Source organism: Rhinopithecus roxellana, chromosome 10 (assembly GCF_007565055.1).
Source record: "Rhinopithecus roxellana isolate Shanxi Qingling chromosome 10, ASM756505v1, whole genome shotgun sequence".
NCBI lineage: Eukaryota > Metazoa > Chordata > Mammalia > Primates > Cercopithecidae > Rhinopithecus > Rhinopithecus roxellana.
This window is the reverse complement of record NC_044558.1, coordinates 81,148,148-81,172,465: the sequence shown is the minus strand read 5'-3', so window position 1 is coordinate 81,172,465 and position 24,318 is coordinate 81,148,148. Positions and strand designations below refer to the sequence as shown.

General features: G+C 58.5%; 1 protein-coding gene across 1 annotated transcript in view; it reads right to left on the bottom strand.

Annotated features, from left to right (window-relative positions):
• NCOR2 (nuclear receptor corepressor 2) overlaps positions 1–24,318 on the bottom strand; it is a 240,411-nt gene that overhangs the window by 34,452 nt on the left and 181,641 nt on the right. Inside the window, 5 exon segments of the mRNA XM_030938910.1 lie at positions 2,756–2,927; positions 4,053–4,173; positions 12,365–12,953; positions 14,428–14,478; positions 18,144–18,291. Coding sequence (XP_030794770.1) covers positions 2,756–2,927; positions 4,053–4,173; positions 12,365–12,953; positions 14,428–14,478; positions 18,144–18,291 — 1,081 coding nt within the window.

Below are 24,318 nucleotides of genomic sequence, written 5' to 3'. Positions count from 1 at the left end.
GCGGAGGAGAGTGCTAAGATCAATTCATGATGCCTGCCGTGAGCAGAGCAGGTGGGCAAGGAGGCCTGTGTACCAAATCGCCCCCAATTCTCTCCCGGAAGACTGAGTTTCCCTGGACTTGTGCCCTGGCGAGGTGGGCAGCCCACAGGAGGCAGGGGGGCACAGATGCAGGGGAATTCTCCTTCTTAACCAGTCCCCAGTGGAGGCAGCTGTACAGGGCCTGCCTCAGATCTGGAGATCCTGCAAACGCCCTGGACCTGGCCCCTCCGGCTACCCAGCCCTGTATGCCTCTGGTGCTTCCTCCAGCCTAGTTCCAGAGAGCTGGGAGGGAGAGGAGGGGAGCTGCTCGATGCAGGAAGGCAAGCTGGGGTTAGGCCAGGCTGGGCGGGAGGCCGAGAGCCTGGAGAGACAACCTGTTCCTCCAGCTGGGCCCAGGGGGCCCCGAGGGACCTGCTTGGCTGAGCCATTCTGTGTGGGAGCCAGGGGCAGAGAAGGCTGGCTTCCTGAGAGACCAGAGAGGTAGCGCTGGGTGTCAAGTTCATGTGTGTCCCTGTGGGAGCTGAGCTGCAAGCCAGGCTGTGCAAGAAAGGCATGCGGGGCCTAACGCCAGGTGCACCGTCCCTATGGGGAATGAGGCCAGGAAACGGCACAGGCCCTGGCCACACCAACAGGCTGAGTGCCAGCTGCAGAAACTGCTGGCCGGTGGCTCCCTTTCTCCCAGAACAGGGGCCTGTGACCTGGCTCAGCAGGACCTGGCTGGCGCCGTGCAGTTCCAGCCCTGATCAGATCTGATGCTGGCCAAAGCTGCTGGGGCCCCTGACATGGATACACAGCTCCTTCCAGGGCTGGTGCCCCAAACCCGCAACATCTCCCAGAGCCACACCCTGGGCCGCACACTGTACCCTGGCCCCAGGCAGCCCAGCCCTTGTCATGAGGCATCCCGGTTCCAGCGAGACACCCCTGGCGTCATCCCCACACCGGGTTCAACGCCCCACTGGCTTTGCCTCCAAAACAAACTCCCGATGCGCCCTTCCTTCCACCTCCACAGCCACCTGTGCAGTTCAGGCAGCCTCTGTCGCCTGCCAAGAGCAGTGCTGTGACCTCCTGCTTCTGCCCTTGACTCAACAACGGCCAGAGAGAGCTTTCCAAGATATAAATCAGATAACAAGCACCCCCTTCCCCTTCCACAACACATGCTCACTTCAAATCCCTCCAGCAGCCCCTGCCACACCTGAGACAAAAATCCACTGCCTGCTGTGGCCTGAGGGGCCCTACACAATCCGGCCCCCACCTCCCTCACTGTCCACCCGCCCACCCTTCCCCGGCCACACCACCCCGGCGACTCCTCACACACCCGAGCGTGTTTCCACACCAGGGCCTTTGCACGTGCTGTTCCCTCTGCCCGCAACGCCCACCCAGAGGTCTCCCATGGCGGGGCTGCCCCCTCCACAGGGTCCTTCCCGGAGCTGCCTCTTCACTCAACCCGTTTTGTTTCTCATGGTGGACGAGCGACTCTAAAATCATCCTGCTTCATTACGTGTTCCCTGGTTTAACACCCTCCTCACTCAAAAAAACAGCAGCTCCCCACAGCAAAGACTTGCCCTTCTCCCTGCAGAACCCCACCGTCTAGCATGGTGCTTGAGGCCTTGGGGTTCAACAAATGTCCTGACCCACCAGCCTCGGGTGGACCCCAGAGGCGGAGGCTGCAGTGAGCGGGGATCGCACCACTGCACTCCAACCTGGTGAGAGTGACGCTCTGTCTCAAAAAAAAAAAAAGAGAAGGGGGACGTCACACCCAAGGCAGTGGGGAGGGGACAGCTGGTGATAGCTCCGGTCACCCGGGTTCGTCCCTGGGCTGTGCTGGTCAGGAGGTTGGCCTGGGGTCCTGCTGCCCTCAGACCTTTGGAACAGCCTGCCAGCAAGCGCCTGGGCTAGCCCAGGGTGGGTAACCTCTGGGGAGGTAGCCCTCAACACCTGCAAGGCACAACAGCACCTGGTGCATGCCAGGCTGATCTGGAGAAGATGCCTCTTTGGGGACACAGGTTCAGAATTTCTTGGGCCCAGTGGGAAGTGGGGCAGAGACCGAAGATCCAGAGAACAAGCAACTACGCCTGCCTGTCTCCTAACCTTGAGCTTCACGTGATGACAGTGAGGTGTGCCCGGGGCAGTCACTGTGACACAGCTGCTCAGGAGTCACCCCCCCTCCTGGCTCCTGGTGAACCCAGAGACCTGGGCCTGGAGCAAGGTCAGAATGCCAGCTGGAGAGGGCAGCCCTTCCTGTCCAGGCCCCAGAGCTGCTGCCAGCCAGGTGCTGGGCCCCATCTGTGACTCCAGAAGCTCCTGCGTGGACTGATTCAGACCGAATCAGAGGCTGGGCTGCAGACACGTTTTTGTGTATTCACAGTGCTTTTGAAAATTTTGAGAAGTTGTCTGTGTTGAGAAACCAGGGGGATTTCACATAAGAAGATGGATTTCTGGCTTTGCTGGAAGAACCACCCCAGGCGTGATTTGCCACGGGGTTACTCTTGGCCAAGGCCAATACATGCCCATTTCAGAGAAAACATGAGTTCTCCAATTTGCCGCAGTCCCTACCATTCCCAACTGCCTCCGCCTGCTCAACTGTTCCATTCGTTTATTTTGCTTTCCCTGCCACTGTGGCCGTGAAGTTTGCAGCAGCTGCTCTGGACACACAAACATCCCTTGCCCGTCAGTCCCCTGCTGCCCCAGCCCCCCTCAGCCACTGGTGTGCACTCACCCTCCTTGTCTGCGGGGGGCGCCGGGCTCCTGCTCTTGCCCCGGGGGCTGCTGCCAGGCTGCTGAGGGGCATCACTCTCCGGCTGCAGGTGCTGTGGCGGTGGTGGGGCAGGGGGAGCTGGCTTAGTGGGAGCTGCATCCTCCCGGGGGGGTTCATGGACTTTGGTGACCTGCTGAGGGAAGCAGGCAGAAGTGAGCATCCACAGAGGGTGTCCGAAGGTGAAAGGGTCAGGGAGAGACATGCGCGTGACCAGCCTGGAAACCAAGGCCTGGGAAAGCCAGTGACATGCTCAAGGTCCCAAGTGGGGCAAGAAGGGGAGGTCTTAGCACAGAGCACATTGGGGAGCCCACCTCCCAAAAAGCCTGGCCCAGCTGCCTGGTGATGGACAGGGGGAGCCACCTCCCAGAACCTGGCCCAGCTGCCTGGTGATGGACAGGGGGAGCCACCTCCCAAAAAGCCTGGCCCAGCTGCCCGGTGGTGGACAGGGGGAGCCACCTCCCAGAACCTGGCCCAGCTGCCCGGTGATGGACAGGGAGAGGCCACTTCCCCAGAAAGCCTGGCCCAGCTGCCCGGTGGTGAACAGGGGGGCCCACCTCCCAAAAAGCCTGGCCCAGCAGCCTGGTGGTGGACAGGAGGCTGGAGCCTGCTGTTACCCTCTCCTCCAGCTCCTTCCGTGGACCCAAATCCTCTGGGTCTCAGGGAAGCCAGGACTGAGCAACAGGACTCTGTGGGCCTTGGGGGACTGGGCGGTGCAGCCTGGCACGCCCTGAGCCCATCACTCAAAGCCCCGAGGGACCACCAGCCTGGTCAGCTCAGGTTCTTTTAGCCCAGAGCCCCCCATTGCATCTGGGAAGCCCAGACTCACCTCCCTGGGGAAGGCACCTCCATGGGCCCACCCACCCGGCTGAGAGAACCTTCCAGGGGGGTGTTCCCGGAGGGCCCCAGGAACTGGTAAGCCCCACCCTTCCCTGGCCAAGTTGTTGCTATAGTTGAGTGGGTGAGGGAAGCTCCTGCCTCCCCATGACCCAGTATCTAATGTGGGGGTTCAAGGGTGCTGCAGGGTGAAAGCGGGGAGGCATTAGGCTGCCAGTCCCTGCCTTCACCGGGAGCCCCATCTGGTGTGCCTGCCAGCTTCCCCAGCTGTTCCCACCTCATCTCCATGAGGATTTCTCCAGGAAATAGGAGCAGATGGGCTGGGCTGCAGGTGCACGCTCCCACCAGTGGGATTCTCTGTCTCGATGAACAGGAAAGTCAAGGTCAGGGTGGACTCTGCGGGGCTCTGGGGGTGGGCACTCACGATGGGGGGGATGGCAGCCGCTCGCTGCTTCAGCTGCTTCAGGTCCAGTGGCTTCTGGGGCGAGGCGTTGGCTCGGGGGTCGCCAGTTGGGGTGAGGAGGCTGGGCCTTGGGGACAGCAGCCTGGGAGGACACGAGCATCATCAGCTGGGGGCCTGCAGCCGGACTTTCCCAGGTGGGGGGCTGCTAGGTTTTGACGGCCTCTCCTGTCTCAAGCCCTGGGGACAAGGCTAAGGCCCTGAGACGCGAGGTGACGTGCAGGTCACCCAGACAATGTCAACCGTTTCTCTTGGGGAAACAGACCAAGATTTGGGGCCAGGGGAGGGGAGGCACAAGTGGGCAGGGAGGTGCCTCCTCACTCACTCCCCTGGTTCTTGCAGGCCCTGGTTCTTGCAGGCCCCATCAGGGGCCAAGCCAGCCTCCCCACCCTGGCTGAGAGGCCAGCCGGGCAATGCTAGAGGCCCAGGCTGGGATCAAACATCCCCAAAGACAGCCCCAGGCAAGGAAAATCCCAGAGAAGCCCGACCTGGGGCCCACACCACACGTGGCCCTCCAGAAGCAGCCAGAAAGTCAAAGAATCAGCCCGATTCAGGGACAGAGTAATGAAGAAATTCACCAAGAGATTCCTCATCACTCGAATCTGAGAGGCTCAGGTGCCAGGGCAGGACAGTGGGCATGGAGCCGAATGAGCTCCGGTTACAGAGGCAGGAGTGGGGGAGCCGCACCCACTTCCTGGAATATCTACCACACTCTATCCATGAAGGACGAGGACATGAAAACGAGGGCCCAAGCCACAGGCTTTGTGTGGAGGGGTAGGCAGGGCATACCCACTGTCTACCAGTCAGCCACAGTGACAGTTCCTTCCTCTGTCTGCTACTGAGATGCACAACCACAGGGCACACGGTGCCTAACAGAGCATGCATTGAGGTGTGGCTCCCAAGCTGCTCAGTGGGTGCTGCTTCCTTCAGGAAGCCTTCCAGGATTTCCAAGGCCCCAACACTGGGCACAACACCTGCCATAATCCCCATCTGGCTCCCCAGTTGGCATGAGGTCTCCGAGGGCAGGAACTGGATCCGCTCCAGCCTGAGAACCCTTCACCTGCCCAGTGCGGCTGCCCGGGGCTGCCCAGTTCTTGACTCCCTCCTGCAACCTGCATTTGCTGGGCATAAAGCAGCCTGGACTGTATTTGGGTGTATGGAGGTGGCCTGGCCTGCGTTTGCGGGTATGGAGGCGGCCCAGCCTGAGTTTAGGGATATTTGGAGGGAGCCTGGACTGTGTTTGCGGGTATGGAGGTGGCCTGGCCTGTGTTTAGGGGTATTTGGAGGCGGCCTGGCCTGCGTTTGGGGTACGGAAGCAGCCTGGCCTGCGTTTGGGTATATTTGGAGGCAATGCAGAACCCCGTCTGTGTCCTAGGTCTTCTGAGCTAGTGAAATGATCACATGGCAGGTGTGAGGGCAGCAGACACGGGCCTGGAATTCAGTCAGAAGGCAAAACTTCTGGGTGCAAGAAGCCAGCACTGTCCTGTCAGCACAGCCTCTACTCTGTGCCGTGACCACAGTGACGACATCCTATGCAGACTGTAAGCCACAGCCTACTGGCCTCGAGGTGAGAGCTGTGACAAAGGGGACACAGCTCACACCACCCCAGCACTCAGCTGCCAGTGCGGGATGCCAGGCGCCCAGAAGCACCCACCTCCTTCCTGCAGATGAGCAGGGCCGATGGCCAGGGTGCTGAGGCTTCTGCCAGCAGTCGCCTCTCCACTCTCTGCCATAGCAGGACCATGGGGCCACCGGCATGTGACCAGCCTGTCCTGCAGGTACCAGCCTGCTGCCCGCATCTGCCACATGCTCAGCTGAGCGGGGAGAGCAGACACAGACTCGGTGATGCCTGCTGAGGCTGCCCACGGCGTACAGGCAGGGGCCAGACGAGGAAGGTCACCCTGACTTCTGCATGCACCTCTACTGCCCCCACCACCGGCCTACTCTCCTCCCTCCCCTCCCTCCACCTGTCCAGACCCTGCGTGATCTCCCAGGACCACCTAAAGCCTCTCCTTTGGCCGCTGCTCTGCCTCGCTCCCTGGACCTGGGCCCAACTGTGCCCTCTCCGCCATCCTCAGGACAAGGCACCCTGACCCAGGTTCACACACAGATGGTAGTCATCCGTCCCAGCATTCTCCGCCTGTGGTTTCAACTGCCGCCACCCCTATGTCCCTCCCCCCAGGTTTATCTACTGCCATCCGTTTCAACCAGCTTGCACTTGCAAGCTTAAATTTAAAACAGAATGCTGCAGCCACTTTGGAAAGAGGGCGGTGAGTCCTCATTGCCCTAAACCCAGCAGCTCCACTCGTAGGCACACACCAGGCAAATGAGAGAAAACATCTAGGCAGAAACCTGTACGTGCCCATCACTGCAGCACCGCACAGCCCACAACAGCCAGAAGGCAGAGACAATCCAACATCCAGCAAGAGATGAACGGGGAGACAAAGCGTGGCCTGTCTGCACAATGTAACACGTGGCCATCAAAAGGCATGAGGCTCTGACATGGGCTATGTATGACGTGGGTGGACCCTGAAGACATGATGTGCATGAAACAAGCCAGTCACAGAAGGCCTCTGGTGTAGATTCGTTCCTGTGAAAATTCCAGAATGGACCAATCCATCCAGATAGAAAGGAGATGAGTGGGTGCTGGGGCTGGCAGAAGGGAGAATGGGGGTGACGGATGGACATAGGGTTTCTTTCTTAGTATAACACTGAATATACTAAGAAAAGCTAAATGATAGACATTTTTTTTGAGACAGGGTCTTGCTATGTAACCCAGGCTGGAGTGCACTGGTGCAGTCTCACTGCAGCCTCCACATCCTGGGCTCATGCAGTCTTCTCACCTCAGCCTCTGGAATTGCTGAGACTAAAGGCACACATCATCATGCCTGATTGAGTTTTGCATTTTTTTTTTTTTTTTTTTTGTAGAGACAAGGTCTCTCTCTGTTGCCCTTGCTGGTCTTGAACTCCTGGGCTCAAGCTATGCTTCTGCCTTAGGCACTCAAAGGGCTAGGACTGCAGGTGTGTACCACCGTGCCTGGCCTCAACGATACGCTTTAAATGGTGCAATGTATGGTATACGAATGATATCTTAATTACACTGTTACAAAATGAAATGAAGACTACATGCTAGCCATAAAATAAAGGGTTTGATGTATCAGCTGTATTTTCTCTATGAACAGTAAAAATAGTATTTTTATGTGTGTACAAATAGAAAAACAATAAAATATAAATTTTAAGGTTGAAATGCAAACTTCTGTATATGTGTAAAGATAATTCGATAGAGATAAAAAATATGACTGTATAACACACACAAAAACATGAGGCGCCACTGTCCATGCAATCTGCCCGAGAGCTCGGGCTTTCTATGTGGGGCCTGAGGGCTCCCCGTGCCTTGGTTTCCCTGTGGCCCCTCACCTAGTAGGGGGTGGGCAGTCAGACTGGCAGGGATGAGAAGGGGCAGGGGCTGCTGCCCAGAAGCTCTCAGCAGGCACCCTCTGGGGGGCACACACAGAGGCCCAGATCCCTCTTTCTGGAGCCCCCAGAGCAAGTGGGGACTGTGGTCATAGAGGTAGCACTTTCTAGTTTACAAGAATTCTTCTGATCCCAGCCAGAGCTCTCTCATGGGTAAAGAAGGCCACAGTCAACACAAGGGCTGGGTTCAAGTCCTCGAGGAGAACGAGAGTCCTAAGCCCCCAGAGAGAGCAGCTGCCAGTAGTGGAGGAGGAAGGTGGAGAACGCTCAGAGCTCAGGGCCCATCCGACCACCCCTTGTCCCGTGGCCGTGCTGGAGAAGCACGCCTCCAGAAGCCCTCCTGGCTGGCTCTCTCCACCCTCCACTCTCTCTCCTTTATTTTATTTATTTATTTATTTTTTTGGAGATGGAATCTTGCTCTGTTGCCTAGGCTGGAGTGTAGTGGCACAATCTTGGCTCACTGCAAGCTCTGCTTCCTGGGCTCAAGTGATCCTCCTGCCTCAGCCTCCCTAGTACCTGGGATTACAGGCACACGACACCATACCTGGCTAATTTTTTTGTATTTTAGCGGAGACGGGCTTTCACCATGTTGGTCAGACTGGTCTTGAACTCTTGACCTCAAATGATCCACCCACCTGGCTTCCCACAGTGCTGGGATTACAGGCATGAGCCATCGTGCCCAGCCTCTCTTCTTTGTTTTCTTGGAAGGCAGCCGCTTCCATTTTCCTTTCTGGAGGCCTGGGTGGGGCAGGGACTCTCAGGGCCTGGCACGGAGCATGTGTCCGGGAGTGGCCCCGCCCTGCCTACCCAACCTGGCAGTTGAGAGCAAAATCTCGGATCCCCTCTTTGACCATAAGACTTAGCCAACTGTGCCTCGGTTTCTCAATCTGGAGAGTGGAGACGAGAGCTTCAGGGGCTGTCCGTGGGTGGGCGTGGGGATGCTGGTGACTAGCATGTGGGGCTGAGTGGGTCAGGCCACCGTCTCCTCACTGTCATTTTCCTTCCCACTCAGGAAGGCCAGGGTGGGGGAAGGGGGTAGGCACGAGAAGGGGAACAAGGGCCTGGGGACATTCATCAGGAACATGCTGGGCCTGCAACAGTATGTCCCCTCTCCACCCAGCCCTTGCCTCAGTTTCCCCATGGTCATGAAGCTGGGACAATCCTTGCCACCACCCTAGGGCTGGGAGGGAGAGGGAGGGCTGGTTTGTGGACAGGCATCCCTTGCCTCTCCAAGGCCCCAAGATAAAACCCTGACCTGTCACTCCCACCCATGGGGCCTGCCCACCTCTCTGACTTCTCCACCCTCTCTTCCTGGGGCTGCTCACTCCACTCTACTCCCTGCTACAGGCCTCTCCGCTGTCCACTGGACATATGCTCATGCGGCCACAGGGCCTTTGCGCTGGTGGTTCCCAGGGTATGGCTATCCCTCCTACTAAGGTTCTCATTGCCCTCCAATGTCACTTCCCCAGAGGCCCTCCCCGCCTGACCAGCCCACTCTCCCCCGCTCCCCATGCCCTATCTTCCCATCACCCACTTATCCCGCACACAATGGTTCCCTTCTCCGCGCCCTCACTAGAACGTTAAGTGCCCGAAGCCAGCGCCTCGTCTGTGCGGTTTCCAGCACCCCCAGTGCCTGGTGCACGCTGGTGCCATCAGTCATTTGCGGAATAAAGTAACAAAGGTGCAATTGCTGTTATGATCTTCCAAAATGCCAGAGGGACAGCTGAAGGAGCTGCACTCCAGCCCCCTCTTGGGGTGACCTCTTGGGGGGTGTCCCAAAGCAGATCCAAAGGAGGGCAGCTAATCTCTCACTGAGCACCCACTGTGGCCCAGCATTAACAGAGTTATTCTTGCGATAAGCCATCCACACCCACCTTACAGACAGAAAACTGAGGTCTGGGGGAGGGGACTCATAAGGTCAGGCCCTGCCAAAAAGCACCCAGACACCTTCTCTGAAGAATAAGAGAGGGGAGGGCAGGCAGGCTTGGGCTTTTGCAATCAAAGCCACCATCTCTGGTTATCTGCCAAGAAAACACCCAGGCAGAGCCACCTCGAAAAAAGTGCCAGCGAGCCGAAGGAGAATGTGATTTTCTTTCTCCCAAAGTCACCCGGGAGAGGGCCAGACGAGAGTCATCTTGTATCCATCCAGGAATGCAGAGCTCCCCCACTGGGGCTGCCAGGCGGGAGGGACGGTACTGGGCAGGCAGCCAGGAGCAGGGGTCGCCTGGGGGGCCTGCCCCGTCCCGCCAGCCCTTCCCGGGAGGCCCTGGCTGCCGGGGCCTACTCTGACACATCTCGTCGGCGTCCTCCAGCGCCCGCCCGGCCCTGCGCAGTCGTGGCCGGCACAGGGAGGGGTGGCGGGCTGCCGGCCAGGACGAGGTCAGCAGGCTGGCCAGAGTCCAGCCTCGTTCGCTGAGAGGGCAAGGCAGGCCCCAAGGGCGGGGGCCTGGGCCCAGTCGCACAGGGCGGGACAAACCAGGTGTCCTGACTCCCAGCCGAGGACTCCTGCACCCCGGGGGCTGTGTGCTGGACATTGGGCAAGGGGTGGACGCACGCCAGGCCCAGCTGGGGGAGGGAGGACACCGCCCTGGGTGGGGTTGCAGGGGAGAGGATGGGAGGCTGCAAGTGCCCTGCAGGGCCTCAGGCCCGGCCTGAGTGTTCTGGGGACGGACAGGATGCAAGCTGATCCCCCGGCTCCCCAGCCCGGGGCCAGCCACATGTACCCAAAACACAGACTCTGGGAGGCAGCTTATCAGTGGGGCTGCTCCATGACCTCAGCGCTTCCCCCGCGAAGGCAGAAACACGTGTTTCCATGACTGTCCCCACAGCCAGTGGGAGCGGAGCAGGGAGTCGTCCGCCCTGACCCCGCTCCCCAGGCACAAAGGTCCTGGCTGCCTGCCTCTAGGGCAGACCCAGCCGCACTGTGAGCACTGTTTTCCAAGCTGGGACTGTCGGGCAAGAAGCTGGGGAGTTCGGAGCCCTCAGAATCCCGCTGGCCAGGCCTTTGCTCAGCACAGGCTCAGGGTCAGGCCATCCACTTCTTACACACATGGGCGCGGTTCCTGTCAGCAGTGGTTCCTGGGGACCCTGAGATTTTGTTTTGTGGAACCTGTAGAGATCTGGGTGAACCTCAGTTCCTAGGGAATGTCCTAGGACTTCACCCTTTAACATGGCCCAGGGTGAACCCCAGAGCAGAGACAAGGGCCCCACATGACCCTGCGGGTCCGATTTTCCTCCCTCGCTCGCTCTGCCCAGGACCATTCCAAGAGACTTGGGAGGGGAGGAAACACACCACACTGCAGTCAAAATAAAAGGGCCCGCCTGCCCCACCAGAAAACAATTCCTCCAGCCGTCCAGATGCGAGCGCGACACAGTCTCTGAGGGTCTGCCCTCTGCCACCCAAGATCGGTCCTAACTCGGGTAGCCATTTTTGGTTCTGGGCTGGAGGCCTTGAGGCCCAAAGCATCTGTGCTAAAAATGGGTGAACAGCGGCATTCTCAGGCATGTGGGGTCACCCAGGCCAGGAGCAAAGACAGAGGCCAGAAAGGAAAGAACACACATCAGAGACATCGGCAACCAAACAGGATGGCACTGGGGTCCTCCAGGCCACCCCAGCTGGAGAGGTTTTTGCAAGGGGAACCGCTGCACCTGTGATCCAAGGTGATCCAAGGTGATCACCTGTGATCCTGAGCCCTGGACCTTTGGCTGACAGGAGATGAACCACCAAAAACATGTTGAATCTGTGGTTTTTCCCCATCATCATGGCCACCATGCTCGCCTCTCCATCCCCGGCCCCAGGGCACCTGCAGCTGCCTCCTGACTGTGCTTCTCACTACCAGCAAATCCCCCACATGGTTTCATGGGTAAATCACATCTGGCTCTCTTGAGAGAGGCTCGCAAAGGCCTTCTCACTGCCCTGAGAACAAAATGCAGCCCCCACCTGCCAGGGTGCGACTCAGTGCCCCCAACCCTGTGAGAGCTGCTCCCCATTCTGCCAGGCTGCCCCCCTCCCTGAGCCACTCGCTCCACCCTTCGACACCTGAATCCACCAAGCTCATTCCCACCTCGGGCCTTCACACTTGCTGTTCCCACCACGTTGAGGGTAGAACTGTGTCCCCCTCAAAGAAGGTATGTTCAAGTCCCAACCCAGGGTCTCTGTGAATGTAACCTTATTTGGAAACAGGCTGTTTGCTGATATAATCAAGTTAAGATGAAGCTGGACTAGATTAGGGCAGCTGCTCATCCAATGCCTGGTGTCCTCAGAAGAAGAAAATGTGGACACAGAGATGCACAGGGCAAAGGTCATGCGACGGCAGAGGCAAAGACGGAGTGGTGTGCTGGCAACCACGACTGCCAGCAGCAGCCAGGAGCTGGAAGAGGCGGGACTGATCTGCCAAGAGGCTCAGAGGGTGTGGCCCAGCCTGCACGGTGTCCCTGAGCTCCTGGTCTCCAGGACTGTATTTGTTTCAAGCCACCTGGCTTGAGCTACCTTGTAAGGGCGGCCCTAGGAACCGAGCAGGCTGCCTGGTACGCTCTCTCCCTAGTGCTGCCCAGGGCTGCCTCCTCTGTCTGGGTCTCAGCTTGGATGTCACCTCCTGGGGAGATCCTCCCGGCCACACCTCCGACCCCTCCCAGCCTGCATCTCCCATTCTTGGACTCTACTCGGAGTCTGCCTCCCTAACCACACCTCAGGCTCCTCCAGAGCAGGCAGAGCCACACTGGGTGCGGCTGTCTAAGTAGGTAGTCGCCGCTCAGTGTCTGCGGACAAAAGCCAAGGTTAGGGCTGCCTGGCGCCCACTCACCGGTTCTTGTCGCCGCCCTCAGGCTCATCCACCTCATCTGCACTGCAGGTGGCACTGGAGTCGCTGTCCTGGGGGGCGCCCGAGCCCTTGGCTGTGGTGGCCCTGCCGCTCCCGCCCTCCTTCTTCTCTGCCTTGAGCGCTCCCTCGGCCATGGCCTCAGAGGCCTCCGCATCCTTGCCCTTGGCCGGACCCTCCTCGGCTTGCTCCGTGCACTCGCTCTTGATGGGCTCCTCGGCCTTCCCTGTATCCACTGCCAGCTCCTCAGCCACGGGGGGCTTCTGCTCCTCCCCCTCCTCCACTGGGGGCACCGCTGCGGCCTCCTCCTCCTTCTCCTCCTTGGGGACCACAGGAGGGGGTACAGAAGGCGATGGGGGTGCTGGTGGGGGCGTAGGGGGTCCGGTGGCTTCAGAGGCTGGGGTGGGCTCAGTGGGGGCCGGGATGTCCTCAGGCGGCGGGGTGGGTGGCTCCGGGGGTGGCCCATCGGTGCTCAGGGTGGCTGGGGGCTGGGGCCCATTCTGCCCTGTGTCCTTGGCGGCCTCAGTGCGAGGGGAGGGGATGCTCTCGGTGTCTGAGCTGTTGTTGACAGTGGCTGTGCGGGGCAAGAAGGAAGAGGGGATGAGGGGGGTCTGGGAGGACTCCAGGAGAGACGCATGGCCCTGACCCTCGGGATGAGGGCGCTCTGTTGCCTGACACCAAAACAGCCCCGAGGCTCCTATATACCTGGGCCCCTGCCTGGAGCCCCACCCCTGAGACAAAGCCCCTGGCCAGGCCTCTACCCACAGCTGCTGCCCTCCCCTAGCCGCCTTCCTCCCGAACTGACCCTGCTGGCATAACCTGGTTAATTTCCAACCCCAGGACCTCCTGGTGGTCAGCACCCCCGACAGATGGAGCCAGCCTGAGGGCGGGCATGGGCAAAGGCCTTCGTCCTGGGGGTCTCCGTGTTCTCATCTGAGCTCTAACCCCAGTTCTGCCCCGCACTGGCTGTGCACCATGGGAAACTCTACCTCTTGGGCCTCAGTTTTCCCATCCGTAGAATGGGAGAACAATAGTTCCCATCTCACAGGGCAGAGAAGCCGGCGATTGTGATGGCAAGGGCAGCTGCCTGGTGACTGCCTGCTGCTGCACCATCATCGCCACCATCATTATCATGTGACAGTGCAGAACGGGCAAGTGGGTGCGCAGGGGCCCCGGGCACAGTAGACGATGAGGCCAGTGCGTGCACAGGGGCCCCGGGCACAGTGGACGATGAGGCCAGTGCGTGCACAGGGGCCCCGGGCACAGTGGACGATGAGGCCAGTGCGTGCACAGGGGCCCCGGGCACAGTGGACGATGAGGCCAGTGCGTGCACAGGGGCCGCGGGCACAGTGGACGATGAGGCCAGTGCGTGCACAGGGGCCCCGGGCACAGTGGACGATGAGGCCAGTGCGTGCACAGGGGCCCCGGGCACAGTGGACGATGAGGCCAGTGCGTGCACAGGGGCCCCGGGCACAGTGGACGATGAGGCCAGTGCGTGCACAGGGGCCCGGACACAGTGGACGATGAGGCCAGTGCGTGCACAGGGGCCCCGGGGCACAGCCCACACCAACGGCCTTGGCATGGGTTTTACACAGCAGGAGCGCGGCCTGTGTTGACGGAGTGGCAGGATGAAAGCATGTACCCAAGGATGGCAAGGAGACCCCAGCCGCAGTCCTGGCTCTCTGGCCCCCAAACCCACACCAGGTTCTTCTTTGGGTCTCAATGTTCCCATTTTCTGTAAAATGGGGATACTTGAAAACCCTTGCATTTGCTATCAGGGAAATCAAACCCGGTGGGAGACCCAAGTGTGCCAGTGAAAATCAATAAAGCAGTGGAGACGGGAAACTGGTCTGCTGGAATGAGCCTGGGACCAGCATGGGGAACAGCTACTTTGCTGGAAAGGAAGCCCAGAGGCCATGGAACACAAACAGGTGGTGCTCACAGCAAGAGCATGCGCCCAGAGCAGGGTTCCTTGTGGAGGACCAGGGACCTCGGGATGCCCGCCCCGGCCCAGCCCTACCCCCCAGGCCAGCCGGCCACATTCATACCTGGGCCACTGCATTCCCCTCTGGGCACCTCATTCCCAGAGGCATGTAAGGCTGGAAGGAAGTCAGAGAAGAGTTAGAAGCGAGGCGGCACCAGGTAGTGGGAGGCGAGGGAGGAGGCAATGTGGCCAAGAGGGGCCAGGAGCCCGGTGCACAGCAGTGAGACCTCGCTGCTGCTCGCTCTCCTGCCCCGACTGCCCTTCTCCTTGGACCGATGAGCCCTCTCCCTCCAGGCTCTGGCCAGTGGCTGCAGGTGACCTGCAATAGCCCTGCGCAGGCTGGTCCAGTGGCCTGTTCAAGGCCAGCCAATAATGGGGTTGGTCAGGGTGAAAATGGGGTGGGAGGTGCTGACCTCAGGGGTGGGCAAGGTTGCAGGGAGAAGCTTTTGGGTCTGCTGAGACCTCTTCAGCCATCACTGCCCCCGACCAATCCCCCAGTCTCTCCTGCTTCTTGCCTCCCTTCAGGCACCAGAGCAGAGGCCACCTCTTTTAGAAACAATAGCAACGACAGCAACGCAGGTGGCGTGCAGGCCAGGCTCTGTGTGTAAGACCTCTAACACCGGGACCATCATCTCTCATGTACAGATGAGGAAATGGAGGCAGACAAGTTAATCAGCTTGCCCAAGGCCACGCTGTGGAGGGGAGAGCACTGAGCCCAGCTTCCTGCGTCTCTAACCCCTGGCCTTCCTCTGCCTGGTGACTTGAGCAATGTCATTCCCTTCCTTCCACAGTGAGAGTACGGGACGTTGGGAGGCCAACTTTGAGGGCCCCAGGACCAGGGATGAAACCTCTGGGTCTCAGTTTGTTCATCTACAAAATGGGCAGTTAACGCCTCGCTCTCATGGTTATCAAGAGGGTCTGGGGCAGGAGCCTGCGTGAGAAGCACCCCAAGGGCTTGTGACAATGCAGGTGGCTGCGCCATGCCCTGAAGGTTTCTGATTCGGTACGTGTGGACTGGGGCCCAAGAATCAGCACTTCCAACAAATCCCAGGGAACACCCTGCCACCGCTGCCCTAGAATCCAGGTGAAGTGCTTTGTGCAGCGCCTGACACACAGTAGGTGCCTAACAAGAGCGACAAAAAAAAAAACACCAAAAATAAAAAATAAAGACATCACCAGATGGCCTCCTTTCCTTTCTGCCTGAAGGTGCCCAGTACCAGGTTGCCTGGGTTTGACTATCCAAGGCAGGGCCTTGGATAACCCCACTATGCCTCAGTCTCCCCATCTGTAAAATGGGGAGAACAGTAGCACCTGCTTCATCCACTATGAGGATTATTATTACCAGAGAAACCACTGGGCCAGGGGATCCCTCCCAGCCCTGCACTGGTATACTTCCAGCCCAGATCAACAAGGTCCTTTCCATTGCCCCCAGGGAGGGACCTGCAGTGCTGCTGGGGCTGGCTGGGTCTCCGGGGAGATTCTGGCAGGGCAACCTCAGGCTCCAACCCAGCACCTGCCTCACCTCCCCATCCTGAGCACAAAAGACAGGTCACGTGGTGTGCGCTGGCTGGGCTGGCAGACCCCAAGCCTATCAGCTATGTGCCAGGACTCCCCATGGGAGGGGTTCTCCTTTCCCCCAGCCTCAGCCTCCTCATCCTTAAGATGGGGTAACACCCTGGGCACCAGAAGGCTTAATCAGGGCCTCTGATCTCTGTCCCCGATCTCTCAGAGTGGCCACAGAAGACCATCACGTAGTCACAAAAGCCTCAGCTCCAGCCAGCTCAGCCCTCCCTCCTCCCCCACCCAGCAGAGCACGCCTCTCCCCATCCCTACTGGGCTTCGTAAGCCCTACAAGCGAGGCAGGGGTCATTACCACACAGTTCTGGGCAGTGTCTGCTCCGGTTTTAACATGTGGCCAAAGCTTGGCTTCTTACAATGCTCCCACCAAGCCTGCATCCTGCGCATTCAGACAGCTGGAGGGATATTTACAGAGGAGACTGGGTTTCTGCTCCCGGGGTCTTCTCTTGTCCTGGCTACAGACCCAGAACCCAAAATGGGATGACCCAAGGGACTCGTGGCCCCGGCCTTCCTTTTGTCAGACACTGGCCAGGCTTTTGGCCAGCTTGGGTCAGAGAGACCCAAAGCTGGTGGGGAGGCCAGACTCAGTGCCTCTGATCCACCCCCAACTTGAGATGACAGTCACCCAAGGGCCCAGTTGCCCATTCCCAGCCAGGAGCTGGGATTCTGGCTGGTGAAACACTGCAGGTTGGAGGAGCCTGGATTTATCTGCAGGCCGGGCTTATAGAACCAGGAGGTGACTTGCACCTTCTGCCAGGGAGAAGCCTGTACATTCAAAGGCAGAGAGGGAGGGAGGACAGGAACAACAGGAAGGACTCCTGACGGGCAGGAGGAAGGAGGGTCGAATTCACCAAGGACTTGGGCTCCGCTGGGCTGCTCGTGTCTCCTTCAGAGAGTCAGGGACACTCAACTGAGAAGGGCTGGGGTCCTCCAGGGGCTTTTGGTCACGTCACAGCGGGAACAGTCTAGACCCCCAACTTCTTCTTTGACAGGGAAAAAGAAGCACAGGGGTCGAAGGTGGATGAACTCGTGACCAAGACTATGGGGCCAGGTGTGGGCAGCCCGTGTTCAGTTCCCGGGTCTATAAACACTGGTAACAAAGTCGAGCCATGTGTTATCTGGAGCCCTGGATAACACACAGCTCATGTGGTCACAGTCCTCCATTTGAGGGGACCGGGGAGACCTGCCAGCACCACGCACACGATGGCATTACGCCCTCTCTTCAGCAGCACTCACCTGGTGGGGCATCTGTCTAGTCTACAGCTGGTAGAACACACTCTGTGGTACCTGGGGCACCTGGGCCCAGACCTTTAAGTGCCCGAGCCTCAGTTTCCCCATACAGAAAACAGGGACACCAAAGAAGGGGACCGAATTATTTATCACCCAAATAGGGACACTTGGGAGTAAAAGGAGGCACTAAAAATAACTACATAATGTTTACAATACTTCCCGACTGACAGGTTCTATTTATACTGGTTACCTTATAAAAGAGTTCTGGTCAAAAAACAATTTTCAGGCCTGGCGTGGTGGGTCACACCTGTAATCCCAGCACTTTGGGAAGCCAAGGCGGGCAGATCACCTGAGGTCAGGAGTTTGAGACCAGCCTGACCAGCCTGATCAACATGGCGAAACCCCATTTCTACTAAAAATACAAAAATTAGCCGGGTGTGGTGGCGGGTGCCTGTAATCCCAGCTACTCAGGAGGCTGAGGCAGAATTGCTTGAACCCGGGAGGAGAAGTTACAGTAAGCTGAGATCACGCCACTGCACTCCACCCTGGGCGACAGAGCAAGACTCCGTCTGAAAAAAAAAACAAAACAAACAAAACTATTTTCCAAAGTCAATTTTTTTCTAAACTGTGACACCGGATGGGGTGAAAGACAGAGGCACCCACAGGGCTGGCCTGAACATCCGGTTACCCAAGCATAAGCCTGAACTCATGGGCGTCAGAAGGGCTGAGTGAGGCTTGGGGCTCCCAGAGAAGCTGATTATTCTCAGTATTGCTGTGGCCATCAATCTTGTGCCCATTACTGGTGAGTTTCTGGCAAGTCAGGCCCTCCCATTCCAGGGAGTCGAAGTCCCTTCTAAGAAGGACCCAGATGACTCAGGGGAGAGGACGCTGCCGGGGTCATTTCCCACCATGCCCTCCCTCAGAGCCTGGACCCACAGCAACCAGCCACCGCCAAGCTGCGCTAGCCCTCACCTTCGGCCTCCTCCACCATCTCCTCCTCGTTTCCGCTCACGCCCGATGCTTCCATCTCCTCATCCTCCACCACGGGCGGAAACGCAGTCTCCTCGCTGGCCGCCGCCGGGGCTTTCTTCTTCTTCCTCCGCGCGTTCCTCTCCTTCTCCTGGGCACAGGGAAGCAGCAGATCAGGGCTGGGGCCTGGGCTGTCAGCTTAGGGACTCCTCATGCCTGGGGCCTCGCCACAGGTGCAAAGGGCAGTGATCCCAGCCATGTGGCAATGAGGGTGACCGTCCCCCTCACACCCCACCTCGGCAATCAAGCATGCCAGGGGTTATTTTTACCAGGGCCTTTATTCTTCTATTGAGCCCCAGATACACTCTGGGTACAGGCGGGCCCCCCAGCCACCTTGACATCCTTCCTGAGCGTGAGATAACCTGCCTGACACTGCCCAGGACTCTCCTAGCCAGAGCGAGTGACCACGCCTCCTGGGGACACCCTGTCAGCTTCATCGACACATGTGGAGTGAACGAATACAGAAGTTTCTCCTTGCTGTGCAAGTCTCACCTGTCCCCAGGGGACAGGCCAGCCTGGGAAGCTCGCGTTTCATTTCCTGAATTTTTACAGAACACCTACTGTGTGCCCGGCTCTGCATACCAGGGCTATGGGGACACAAGGCACGGGGTAGACAAGGGGTAGACCCTCGGAGGCTGCCCTGCCTTTGGGGAGACCAGCAATGTGCTCTTCACACAGAAGCACCACTCAGAGGGTTGCACAGGTGAAATGAGGTGGGACAAAGAGCACAAGGGCAGGTGCTCCTCTGGACAGAACAGTCCGGAAGGGCTTCTGCAAGGAAGTGACATTTGAGCCAAGATTTGACGGCGGAGGGAAGGGGCCAGCCAGGCTCTGGATGAGAGTGGCAGGTGCAGGGAGTCACAGGTGCAAAGGCCTCCGTCGGGGGAACATTCCGGGTGTGTCCAGGAATGGAAAGAAGCCCACGTCGTGGGGCCTCCACTTTCCCTGCTCCCGGGAACCCCAGCTCCTCACTCACAGAGCCCACCCTTCTTCCCCAACTTAGGCACCGTCATCAAACTGCTCATCTTTGTGGCTCACAGGGATGGGTGTCTCTTTGTCCCCATGCTGAGCCAGGCAGAGGCTCTGAAAGCGTTTGTTGACTGACTTGCTGAGCAACTGTGAAAGGCCAGCCTTCGTGGGCTTGAACGCACAGACAGCTGAGAGCAGGGGCATCGTGGAGGCAGCATCTTGAAGTGACTGAGGACTCCCAGGGGGACTGGAAAGACACTGGGGGGTGCCTACCACAGCCTGGTGTGACAGGAGCGGCAGCAGCCTGATCCCTCTGGGGTTGCTGAGAAAGAGGCGGGCCCTCTGCCACACCCGGAGGTACCTACAGCTCTCAGCCAAGAACCCTCTATTGTGTTGAATGGTGTCCCCAAAGTTCACATCAACCCAGAACCTCAGACTGTGACCTTACTTACAAACGGGATCCTGCAGATGTCATTAGTTAAGATGATGCCACACTGGAGTGGGGTGGGCCCTAAATCCAACAGGACTGACAGTCGTGGAAGAAGAGGGAAATACGGATTCAGGGACATGAAGACCCTGTAGGCAGCCGAGACACATGTGGAGGGATGCAGCCACAAGCCAAGGAATGTCATGAACTGCCAGCAGTCACTGGAAGATGCAAGAGGCTCCCCTGCAGCCTTGAACGTAAGCACAACCCTGCGGCCACTGATTCCAGACGTCTGGCCTCCAGAATTGGAAGAGAATACATCTCTGCTGTTTGTACCGGTCTGTGGTACTTCCTTGCGGCAGCCACAGGGAATCACACATCCCTCTGCACTGGTGCGCCCAGATTCCAAGAAAAAGCTGCCTGACATCCAGACCCCACAGCCCGCTCTCGGGCAAATGCCAGGTGGGCCCTGCCCACCCCCACCCTTCACCATGGCCAGGCTGGAGCTGGGCCTCATGAAGGGGAGGAGAGGGGTTCTCAGGCTCCAAGCCCCAGCCACAGGCAGGGAATGGGATCACTTCCTGTCCTGCCTTCTTCCTGAGCAAACAGGGTTCCTCTGAGCACAGCCGCTTGGAACGCAGGGAGGAAAAGGGAAACGTCTGCTCGTCCGTTAGTCACAGTTTCCGTCACCAACAGTCGGCCGGAGGGCCACAGCCCTGCCCCTGCCAGTGCCCACAGGGCCCACGGGGATGCCCAGCTCTGCAACCCCGCACATGTCCTGGGCCCAGGCCCAGCCCTGCCCCGAACCCTGAGCCTCTCCCAGGAGAGTTCGAGCCTGTGGCGGCCTGAGAAAGTGGTGGCATGTGGGTTCTGCGGCTGCGGCCGAGGGCTGCCCCTGCTTCCCGAATCTATTTTTGGCAGACAGAGGCTCAGGCAAGACTCAGGGCTGGGTGCCTTGAGCTGCCCGGGCAGTGGCTGGGACATGGGAGATACTCAGAGTCTCACAGGGAACAGGGGTCTCCTGTCAGCCTGCTCGTGGCACCCACCATCCTGGAGAGCAAGGTCTCTCTGTGGGGGGCAGGGTGGGGTCTCTGAGACAGCGGACGAGGATGGTGCCAACACCCTGAATCCCCACAAGGCTGGGTCTCAGGGAGAGTCCCAGGAGTTACAGTTAATCCTTACACACATGGTCCAGCACTGTGGGATCTGGTGTGTGTGGAATAGGAGATGCTGGTGATGGCATCGGTCATTACGGCTGATGTTTACTAAGCACCTACTATGTGCCAAGCGGTTTCTGGTATTAATTTATTGGATCTGCATAGCTGCTCTGCATATCAGGGCATGCCACCCCCTGCTTCAAACTCTCCAACACCTGGATAAAATTCCCAAGTCCTCCCTCCATCCACATGGCCCTGTGTGATCCAGTCCTGGACCCCGCCTGCCTCTCCAAGCTGCTCTCCCCTCTTCTCTCCTCAGGGACTGTGCTACAAACACATTGCCCTCCTAGCCAGAGGGCCTCTGCACCAGCTGTTCCTCTGCCTGGACACCCTTGCCCCAGATATCTGCATAACTCACTTCCTCACCTCCTTCGGGCCTTAGCTCAGACATCAGAGAGGTCTTCCCTGATCACTCCATCATTAGCTCATCCCTCCCACCTCCACCATCCATCATTTTCTACTACATTCCTCTCATAGCATCTTCAGACTCCATTCTGAAACTGAGTGTGTGAACCTGTCTCTCGCACCAGTTCCTCAAGGGCTGGGATCTTTGTTCTCTGCTATATTCCCACCATACCGGGAACAGTGTCTGGCACAGAACAGATGCTCTGTAACTACGTCTTTAGATGAATGAACCTGATAGACAGGGACAGCGGCTCAGAGAGGCAGACACATGCACAAGACCACACAGCTCATGAGTCGAGGAGCCCAGATTTGAACGCAGGCCAGGTTCAAACATTTCCTGGCCGGACCATCTCTCTGCAGGCCTGTGCAGCCTCAGGTAGAAGAGATTAACAGCAGAAAACAAGGCGGGGCCGGGCCAAGGCTGAGGAGGACAGAGACTGAGGAACATGGAAGCCGAGCCCGAGGGGCCTGCATTCACAGATGGGAGAAAAGGGTAACCTTCGGCCATAAGAAGGCGGAGGGAAACCTCGCAGAAGACACTGAGGCCAAGTGTTACATAACTCCGGGACATGCCCCGCCCGCCCGTCCGCCAGATCCTGCTTCCTGCTGACGTCGCCTGTGGCCACACTCGGGCCAGGCCTGGTGCAAGGTAGGAGGGGACCCCCACTGACCCTCTGCTTCCCCGCTCCTTCCTTCTCTGGCCAAGGGTGACATGTCTTCCTGTACTCCAGACAGGGTTGGGCCAGCAGCCAGAGGTGGCTGTTACTGCGTTAGGATTCACTGGGATGTGCCCTCCTCCCTGGGACTGAAAGGCACAGGGGAGGGGCAGGAGGCGGAGGTCACCAGGTTCAGCGGCACCTCTCCTGGTGAGACCTGCTTGCATACTGCAGCGACGGGAAGCTCACCACTGCAGCAAGAGCGGCCACTGTCAAGACGGCTGGCCTGGCCTGAGCCCCACTTCCTATGATGGGTCCCTGCACCTGCTCTGCTTTCTCTGCAGCCGTCGATATGAGGGTGCTCCTTCAAGGTGGGCCAGGAGCGAGAACCAACCGCACACTCCCGAATCACTCATTCTCATCCAGGTCCCAAGCTGGTTCTCAGGGTCCCCTCCTGCCCACATCTCTAGAGTCTTCAGCATCAGGGGACAGAAGGGCCACCTTCTTTATCAGCTGTGTCATTCGGATCAGAATCACTCTCGACACTAGGACGACCCACCTTGAGTCCAGCCCTGAATGGGGGCTGTGTCTCAGCTCAGAATCCTTTCATGTAGCCTCCACTCCCTCCACGGTCCACTAACGAAGTGTCAGCTCCTCAGCCCAGCAGGAAAACCCCATCCATTCCTCTGCCCTCAGGGCACCTGCCATCGCTTCCCTGGGATGCAGCAGGCGCTCAATAAGGGGTTGCTGAATGGACAGTGAGAATAATACTGGATGCTTATTGAGGGCTGACTAAAGAACAGGCACCACCCTTTACAAAAAGAAACACACTTGTTCTTCAATAGCCCTATGACTGGGTCCCTTTCTTAGCCCCATTTTACAGAGGTGGAAACTGAGGCACAGAGAGGTGAAGTGAAGCCCAGTATCCTTGGACCCAGTCACTAAGCAGCAGAGCTGGGGTGCGAAGCCACCAGCTCCAAAGCCCTGCTTTGCACCATCCTTCTGGAGTGCCTCTTTGAATGAATGGATGAATCAATCAATCAATCAATCATGAGAGCGTCACCATCAGCACTATCACAGCTCTCACTAGCAGAGTGCCTGGGGCACACTAGGCCGCGTTCCAAGCGCTCTGTAGGCAGCCACCCAGTGCATTGCCACAACAGCCCTTTGAGGTGGGTTTCATTATTGTCCCCATTTCACAGGTGGGGAAACTGAGGCACAGAGAGCATTGGTCACTTCGCCAAGGCCACACAGCTAGTAGGTGGCAGAGCCTACATTCAAACTCAGGTCTCCTGGGCCCAGTCCCTGCTCCCAACCCATAGCACACTGTGGCTGTGCCTGCACACACCATTCAAGAAGGGCCCTCGTCAGTGGGATCGCTGGCTGCATGTTTGTCCATGCCAGCAGCTTCATTGGTGGTTACTACACACGACAGGGTGCCTTGAGCATGGCCCATGCCACCTTGGCCCAGTGCCCATACCTCCCACAAATCTCCTAGTCTAATAAAACCTTCCAACTCAAAAAAAAAAAAAAAAAAGGAGGGGGTCTCAGGCAGCCCTGAGAAGGCGGTAGATGGCGTCAAGATAAAATAATAATAACCACAGCAGTAAAAGTAACTAGGGCAGGTCGCCTTCCCAGAGCATTGCCCCTCTGGCAGGCACTAAGGTCCTCACAGGTAATCACTCGTTCACTCCTCACAGGACCTCCTGGATAAGAACTGTTATTCCCGTACTTTACAGATGGGGAAACTGAGGCTTAGAAGCCTGAATTCACTGCCCAAGGTCACAGGGGTGCCCAAATCCACAAGCTGGGCCTTGACCCCAGTCTCGCCCTGGGCCTAATGGGATGGTTCACCATGCTGGGGTCTCTGGTCCTCCAAGCCACTCTCAGGTTTTGGAGTCTCTGGGGGTACAGTAGGGCCACACCCTGCGGAAGCCTGGAAAGCCAGGCTGTGTGGCAGCAGGCTGCAGGGGAGGAGACGCCTGTGGTCATGGGGTGAGGGGGACAGGCGGAGGGGGCCCCGGAGAGGGAGGCGGGGTAAGGGGGAGGCAGGGTGAAGAGGGAGACAAAGAAAGGAAGGCTGGGGAGAAACCAGGAGGCCCTTTTTGTGCCTAGGGAGATGTTCAGGGCCAAACCCCTGCCCCTGAGTCATCCCGGATGGACCACTTCAGACTCCTGACCTGGCTGACAGAATCAATGGCCCACAACATCCCCCTACCTGGCCCAGGCCCTCTTCTGCGCCCCCAGGCTGCTGTGGCATGGGTCCTCTTTGCCATAAGGGACTTCAGCAGGTGTTAGGAACAGAGGTCTGCACATTCAGCCAGACACGGTGCCTTCCTCTACACCCAACCAGAAAGCCCAAAGCATCCAGAAGAAGAGGGCGCTGCCTGAAGCCCTGAGCTCTGGGGACAAATCCCAGGGGCTGATGTGGAGGGCACGTGGAG